Here is an 8,992-nt window from a genome sequence, read left to right as displayed (position 1 = left end):
TCCAGGGCAGGAGACATCAAAGCTGCTGACGCGGGGCTGTGCAGCAATTAGTGGACTTCTCTGACAAGGGTTTCATCACTAAATGTTTTCAAAATACCAAATGTCTTCATTTGCGTGGGGGGGGGTTCACGTCAGGAGAGAATGATGCCCCAAAGAAATAATTAAAACATAATTAAGGCTCATCAGCTGTGCAAGTGCTGCAAAGTGCCGTCGCTGAAGATCTGTCGCTGTCCTCGGGGCATTGGCGACTAACGGGCCACAAACGCATCCCAGACACTCCACACATGCTCCTACGCGTAATACTGTACATCTTCGCGTTTATGAGCAGCAATTAAATGAATCAGAAAATTCTTATATTACTGTACACGAGGACACGGTTAAGATTCAAGATTCATTGAGTTGCTCAGGCTGGTACCTACTCTGGTGCCGAGAGCTTGTTATGGATGATAAACACCTGCGTTTGTTACAAATATGTCGTGTGCCAAGGACAAAGCAGGCGGCGGCTCGTGGAAGCGGGGCGCGCGGCGCAGAGGAGGTCGTTAAAGCAATGACTCGGCTGCGCGGCAGACGCGCACATCGAGGAGCCGCGTTCAAATTGACACCGTGTTAGCCGTGTCCCCGGGTCAGGGCGCGCCTCCGCGGCCATCGGTCGCGTGACGACCGCCCCACAGAAACGTAGCTGGCAGAGCAGCGCTGCGCGTGCAGGAAGTGCACGCTAAGTGTTTGTGACGAGTGCTAAGGACACTGCTTGATCCCAAGGATGTAACGAAGGCTGGACTGTAGGCGGTGCGTTTGCTTTACCCACCTGATGGCAGGCTTCTAACAAGCCCAGTGTCAGGCCCACTTAAAGTCACCCTTCAGCTCCACGGGACTTATCACGACATGTTTACTGCAGCCCACAGCCACAGAGCCAAGCGGCATAATTGTCATAAGTAACCCTGGTTCGATGACATACGTCCTATATGTTATTCACTAAGTGTCTTTTATTGTGCATGCTGTATAAAACACATGCTACGAAATGAATCGAAGGTATGGCGCCCACTCGTGGGGACATGTGTGAATAGTTGTGTTGATGGAGTCCCCTGTACAGTACTGTGTACAGTAGGTTAGGATCGCTATAGAATGTTTGCATATTTATAAAGAGTAAATTTATGATTCTACTCTACTGTATGGTACATATAAAAAGTGTTTAATCAAACAATATATTAACACATTAAATACAATTATTATACGTTTCCAACTACATCATATTGTGTCATATAAAACTGTATTTATTTTCAATTATAGTATATAATATATTTTGAATGCATCTTTTGATGACAGACATAAACTCTGCTCCAATAAATCTATAGTGAAACATGTGTAGTACTGTAGGTATTGTGTGACGACCGCATGTGCTGGGTGCTCAGAATGAAACACCTCAGTTTTGATCTATTGTTGGTTTCTTCTCATATATTTTAGTGGTTTAGATACACAATTTGGTAAATAAGCAAACAGACTTGGTGTCGTACATTTTCCTTTTGCATGGTTGACAGTAAATTGATTTCTATCTGTAGTACTCACATTCAGTCCTATCTCAAATTATTCTTGTTTTTTATATTTTTCAGTTGCTGGTGTTGAGCCTGCTGGAGCTGTTGTAGCCTCCTCTGGCTCTAGGAAAGTGGCCATTTTACACAGGAAATAAATGAACAACTGTCCAGCACATTCAAGGGGGAAGTTTAGGTTTTGGTTTAGCTTGCCTTGTCATTTGGTTTATTAAATTATTACTTAATTACTAAATATTTTACTGACATGTTATGTTATAATGTATTTAGTTGGACATCAGCCATTATATATGTTTCCTCTGTTTGTTTATTTCAGATGGTTTGTCTTTGTCAGTCTAGTCAGTCATCAGTTGAAGATTGTTCAGTCAAGTTATATTGTGTTTTGTTGGCCTCTTTTTTGAACCCAGTAAAATCTTGTGTGTTCTGTAATTATCTTATGTATTTTCGTTTTTCATTTCCTGCACAGTTCACATTAAAATTTCACTAAATTAGCAAATTTTTCAACATAGCAACTAGTGCTGTAATGTGTAGTGACAATTTAATTCCACTAGAGGGAAGCAGTTATCCAAGAAATGTTTGCATTACACAAAGTTAGTAGTGCCACGTCTACAGCTGTTGCTGATGAAATCTATTTTAACACAAGATACAACAATAAATAAACCCCCCAAATATTAGGTTACTCAAATATGTGGCAGGATTATCATGGGAATAAAAAATACATGGTATTGTAAACAATAAAAATGTAAACAAATGGAAGTAACACTCCAATGACTAATCTCCCTGAATAAAGGGTTTTTTGAAACTAATTGAAACTTTAGCAAAGGATCAGTTGTCAGAGAAGTTGTCTATAGACCCAAGGCTTAGTAGTCTGACCCCAAGTTATATATCCATCCATCTTCTACTGCTTATTCCCATGCGGGGTCGCGCGAACATGGGGAGAACATGCAAACTCCACACAGAAAGGCAATCGAACCCAGGCCCTTCTTGCTGTGATGCAACAGTGATACCCACTGCACCACCTGGTTATATATACTGTAGAAACCTAAAACTGCATAATTCAAGGGCCGATGTTCAACTATTTCCCCAGAGTAATCGACTCACTATTTATGCCTGTGTCATGTTATATTCATCATTTAAATAAATACAATATTCCATAGAACACAAATGGCCTCTTTACCTTACATATGTTCTAAAACAACATATGACTACCACATGGTACTGTATGAACTGGTCTTCAAGGCATGTATTGAGGTAAAGGATGTCATAATGGATCAGATTCTTATTGTGAGGATACAAAAAGGGCACATTTAAACAAACAAAAGTGAAAATATTAATATAAATAAACATGAAAAATACGGAAACATAATTTGCTAAGTGTCTCAAAGGTACGTGAAAAAAACAACACTGTCAGTTCATACACTGTGTGATTATCCAGTTAAAGGCTTTAATTTCCCATGTCCCAGACTTAACAGAGTAAAACAGCAAAATGTTTTTAGGATTATTTTCTTTTTATTCTTTGTTTTCATTTAATTCTTTAAGGGATAACAATAACAGTATAAAGAATGTAAGTATCCCACATTTTGAACCAGGTTTACAAAGTGCTGTGCAGAAAGAAGAACAATGCAGACAATGACATAATTGACACAAAGTACATAAATAAAGGGTTATTGGAATAAAACCTGACATCAAAACAATCTATTGTATACTCCTTTGTACATAAATGTATCAAAAATAAATAATAACTGAAGACTAAGCTGGAATGCATGATATCAGTACACCAGTGGTTTTCAGACGTTGCTGGTAATGGAAATGGACCAGTTGTTGCTTGTTTGCAAGCGTCATTCTACTGCCCCAGGGTTAGAATCCAGTGGAGGGATATGGCCTGATAACTGAGTAACAACAGTTGACCTATATGAATGCATTTTAAACTTCAGAAAAAACATATTGTCTGACTTAGTGTTAGTGGGATGTAGGTTTGCTGGTGGGGTTATAGTCATTTTACTTTAGACTTAGACTTGATAATTCATCTATTCCATGGCAGGTTTACAAGGTTTTTATTAGTACCGCTAATAAAAACCTTTAACAGTGAGATCAAAGAGTGTTTCTGGAAAACATTTAATACTTTTGTTAGAAATATAGCATATTGCTGTGAGGCAGAAAATCTAAAAACAACACCTGGCCCATTAAAGTCTGTATTAGCTGCATATCTGGGCACCGGAACAGAAAGATCAGCTATTTCTCTAATATATACAAACCGAAACTTTAAGAGGTCAGTAAAGTTTATATAGTTAAAATGAAATCTGGCGTAAAACGAGGCTTCCTTCAAAGATGATAGAAATTTTCTTTCTCTTGATGTCCTGTAAATATTTGTGTATACAAAAAGATATAAGCTTTGTGATTTAACTGCTACTGTGCACTTACATATATTATTAAAATAAAAGGCTTAATCAGTGATCAGACATCTATTTTCTCCAGTGTGTGCTCTGTTACTGTACTTGCTGTTCAAGCTTCTAAAACATTATAAAATCTACCGATGCTGCATCCTAAACTACTGGTTTAATAGAGCAAGGCGACACGCCCAGTGTTTTTACAGACTTAACTACCGGCCATCACTCAGACACTTGCACCCATTTGCAAGAGAAACACTAGATTCCTGATTGATGCGTTCTTTGATCTCTATGGGGAGCGAGTCGAAAAGGTGATCCTCCACGATCAGGCAGCTCCTGCGGAGGAGGCAGCACTGACCGAGCTGGGCCGGCAGACGATCCAGACAGTTTCCCTTCAGTTCTAGATGAGCGAGCTGGGAAAGCTGGCCAATTTTCTCTGGAATGGACGAGATGCAGTTGTGGCCGAGACACAGCGTCCTCAGCTTAGTGCACTTGAACAGTTGCTTCGGGACGACCTCTACTTTGTTGCTTGCAATGGCAAAATGTTGGAGGTTCTGCAGGAAGCCAATCTCCAGCGGTATAGACACTATGGAGTTATGGCTCACGTCAAGATACCTCAGCTTGAGAAGCGTGAATAACGGTAAGGGCAACGTTTCCAGCTTGTTGTGCGAGAGATAGAGCAACTCGAGGTTCTTTACGTGGCTGATCGACAAGGGAATTGCAATGATCTTGTTGTGCCAAAGTTTGAGGCACGTTAGCCTCTTAAGGTGCTGAAAGCTAATGACCTCCTCAATGGTACGAATGTTGTTCGATTTGAGATCGAGCTCCTGAAGGTTGTTCAAACTGAAAATGGCGTGGGGAATTCGCTCCAGCTCGCAGTTGAGAAGCTCCAGCTCGGTGAGATTCAACATTTTCTTCAAACTGTTTAGCACTAGAAGTTTTGTACCATCGTTATGAATGACCAGCTTGAGCAGATGCGGGGACAAGTCAGTTATGTTTGTCGGTATCTTTGTGAGGTTGCTTTTCAGTTGCAAAGTCTTCAAGTGTCTGAGGTCTCGCAGAGACTCGAGTCCAATCATTTTATTGTTTTCGGAGTTCAGGTTACCAACTAAGTAAAGTTCCCTTAAGTTTTTCAACATGTACACCCAGTTTGGTATCTCAGCAACATCTGTGAACTTGACATGAAGGCACCGGAGGTGATCGCGAAGAAAAATGAAAGCAGTCTGCTCCACTTTGGCTGGACAGTGATAGAGATGCAGCTCCTGGAGGTTTAGCATTTGTGAGACCTTAGCGGTTATCCTCGCCTCCGGGATTAGTTCAAGAGTGAGGATTTCCAAATCAGTTAGCTCGAACACGGCGTCTGGCACACCAGAGAGCATGAAAAGATGAAGCTCCAATTTGTCTTGAGGACTGCGCGTCACGTGCTGCCGCAATTTCTCAAAGGTCCACTCATGGTTCAGACTGATTTCTCTAAGTTTGTTTTCACTGACCTCTGACAAGAAAACGCCAAAACGCTTTGAATACAGCTGATCGTACTGGTCAACCATGTGGAAGAGGAATGCGAAGTCATTCTTGACATCAGGGATGTCACTGAAGCTGCTCTCCTCTCTGACCTTTTCAAAGGAATACTCCTTGAGTGGGCGTCGAAAAAGCCAGAACAGCGTGTAAATGCAGATGACGCCATAGACACATATGAGAGCTATATAGCAAACAAGGAGCTTCTTTAACATGAAGGCCATATTATGCGTGCAGTGAAACTTAGTGTACCCAGTCAAATGCTTTATTTCAGGCTCACACACATGGTCAAAATCTATAGAGGCAACAAAAGTCATGGTGTAGCACAAGATCAGAAGGAACTTGACTGTTTTGATGACTGTCTGGATGGCATACAGCCTGTAAATCAAGTCGCTGTCCTCCACGTGGGCTCGGAACTTACGGACTTTTTCGAACAACGCCTTTGCTTGTTCACCATCCTTCTTGTCCAGAATGGTCATGGAGGGAATTTCACTAACCAGCTTTTCGGCAGAAAACGCAACCCCCGACTTAGTCAGTGCTGGGACCGGCTGGTTGGGACTACCCTCCTCGCTGCTCGTGGACAGATGTTTCAGGAGGGTGGAGGCACCGGCGATTCTCTGCTTGTTCTCCTCCGAGTCCTCACACGCCGTCTCAGACAGCGCTTTAGTAGTCCAGGGCGACTCGAAACATTTCCCGAGAATGGAAACAAAATGTTCTATTTTGGAACTCGTCTTTGGGTACTTGAACCAGAAATTGCTACTGACCATCAAAACAATGGTGTGGATTAAAGCGAGGTAAGGGAAATACTTTGAATACCAAGGCAGGGCAACATGGTAGCACATCTGGTTGACAAAAACATACTGCTGAAAATCCAGCTTGGTCCTGACGCCCGTAGGCTGGGGCTGCCCAAACGAGGCTGGCTGTGTGGCATGAACTGTAGGTGCAATTCTATCAGGAGGCCGCTTTGCCCTCAGCGGAGCGGCCTGCTCCCCGATAGCGTTCTCTTTATTCCAGAAAACATCAGCCGTCTCTGGTGGCCGGGCATCCAAAAACCTCCCAGGCCCCTCCTGAGTCTGTTCCAGGATCGGAAGACAAACCACTTGGTCTTTAGTTAACTGCATGGTTCCAGAGAATATGGCCAACATCAGCATGACTATACCAAGATAATCCATGAAGACATCCCACCAAGGCTTAAGTATCCGATACGTCGGCTGGATGTCGTTCAGAGAGGCTACCTCTGTGAGGGTGAACATTCCTGCAAGAGATAATATGAATGAATAAAAAAGCATTGTTGTTTCATTGAGCTGTTGTGTTCACCCGAGCTCTATTGGCCCTGGAAAGAATGTCTTGTTGTGCTGTGGCTCCCACACTTTTATTATTTCAGGCTGTGTTTCCTAATGAATGAGCCTTTCATTGTTTTGTTCAAGCTAGATTACTGACCTTTTGGGGGTTTAAAATGTACCCAACCAAATGTACAGCGCCTTTATTTCGTTCGTGTGGAGAGTGGATTCAAAACAATTATGGCAAATTACTGTAACACAGGCCTCTAAGATCAGCTCCCGAACCGAGGCCATGCTTGAGTCCATGGCGTCACTAGTGTGACTGTTATAGTACCCACCAAGTTGTAAAGTCTAAAATTCACCACCAGGAATGTGACCTTGGATGAGCGACAAAGTAATAAAGTTCCTTATAGCCTGGTTCGCACTGGCGAGGGAAATTCTAATTCTTTCCAAAAATAGTTTGTTACAAGTAGAAATCCTGCACTGAAATGTGACATCAACATGTAAATGTTATCATGTGAATGCCAAAGACTGGAATTGTTTAAACTGAAAATTGGTACTTTCACTGTTTTTACATAGCAAATTAAATCTAATCTGAATGTAGTCAACGTTGTTCACTGGTAAATAATGGGACTGGAGTCTTTTTTTAACAAAATCTTCATATTTTGCACAATTTAATCTATAACAAGTTGATGTTTTAGCACATGTTGCATTTAAATCCTAACGTGTGTTTCAGACCTGGTGAAAATCCTATTTCCCGATGATCTAATGATCAGGCTAATGCATAATTTATTATGGGATACAGTGAACGGGAAACAATGTGAGCTGTGTCCTCCAGTTTGAGACAAGGCCAGATTTCCCAGGCACATCAGGAGGAGCCGAGGGAGGCCTGGTCAGATTGTTATGGATTTAGAGAGGAAGCTGTCCTTGAACAGGGCCACACACGCACTTGACTAATTATGGACTTCCTCCGTGCCATATGCAACACATTTTAGAGAAGGCTGAATTAACTGGACAACTGACTGACTATATAACAGAATTAACAATCATCCACCAGCGGTCGTGGATTGTGCTGAATGTAAACACTGTTTGTATAGGTTTTACAAAAGTGAAGCACCATTACTTATTAAAGTGGTTTCTTTAACAAATAAATTAAATCACTGCCTCTTTCACTACTTGCTAGTATGAATCTATGAGCGGAAAGCATGAAGGTCACTTTTGTCAATGCGGCTGCAGAGCAGGCTAAGACCGGCTCCAGCAGCCAGACGCATCCATAAGCGCCGCGCGGGAGGTAAACCTGATGTCCGTGAGGCCTTTAAACGCAGCACTAAAATCCAGGCTCCGTTAATTTCCGACCCGTTCGGGATGTATTAAAGCTGTACCGTGCGTGTCGGTTTATTTTAATGTGCTCTACAGTCCCAATCCTCCATTACACTGTGCAGCCTGCTAACATCACAAAGCCAGAGCCTTTCGTCATTACATTAGGACCCTGTATAACACACGACCGGCACCCGAACGCACCGATACGCACCTTCAGGAGGTCTGATCGCGTTATGTCGTTGTCAGCAGCACCAGACGACGCCTCTTCTCACACGCCATGTTCATCTGCGGACGCGAAGCCGGTCATTCTTCCGCGGGCCCGCTGACCGGGCTGTAAGCAGCTTAGCCGGCTACCCCCACCGAGCCTCAGATGGTCGGGTCCTCCGCTGCTGTCACAGCCGCCGCTGCACCAGCTGCGGGAAGTGCGCTCGGGTTGATGCTATTCACACAACACATCACAGCGATGACTCTTACCGCGTGAGAGCGCGATCATCAGCTGACGGCAGTTTAGTGGCGCTTTACAGGTTTAAGCTGAGATGATTAGAAGCAGCTGATTGGCCTTGACGGACAGTATAAAACGAACTGAATGCTTGTTTCCATTACAAATTTATTTACAATTGCCCATTATTGACAACTATATCAAAATAAATTCACATCAAATTCTCAGTCCTTATTCAGCACAGAACTGATCTGATGGTGGCCAAAACTCCTTAAAATTATTTAGTAAAACACTTGTTTTACAAATGTTGTATAATTAGGTCAGTGGTCAAATGAGGCTCACCAGCAGGTTATATTTTCTACAACACAAATGTAAACTCTCTAATGTTCTTGAAATGTTTTAACACTTCTGTTTTCACAAGAGCAATTTTTCTACAAATATTATAAAAATTGACACGGTCCAAATGATTCATTGTCTGCCACTAGACTTTTGGAAATTCCAGCTTTG

At 42.4% G+C, this 8,992-nt stretch overlaps 1 protein-coding gene across 1 annotated transcript; it reads right to left on the bottom strand.

Moving 5' to 3' along the window:
- Positions 1-2,968: 2,968 nt before the first annotated feature.
- lrrc8db (leucine rich repeat containing 8 VRAC subunit Db) lies at positions 2,969-8,955 on the bottom strand. Its single transcript, XM_029146873.3, has 2 exons — positions 8,258-8,955; positions 2,969-6,701 (listed from the first exon to the last, which is right to left on the bottom strand). Exon 2 carries the CDS (start codon positions 6,697-6,699, stop codon positions 4,144-4,146), a length of 2,556 nt encoding a protein of 851 aa, XP_029002706.1. The 5' UTR covers positions 6,700-6,701; positions 8,258-8,955; the 3' UTR covers positions 2,969-4,143.
- Positions 8,956-8,992: the final 37 nt, after the last annotated feature.

The sequence above is a fragment of the Betta splendens genome, chromosome 4, assembly GCF_900634795.4.
Source record: "Betta splendens chromosome 4, fBetSpl5.4, whole genome shotgun sequence".
In the NCBI taxonomy this organism is placed as follows: Eukaryota; Metazoa; Chordata; class Actinopteri; order Anabantiformes; family Osphronemidae; genus Betta; species Betta splendens.
This window is presented reverse-complemented; position numbering and strand designations above follow the sequence as displayed.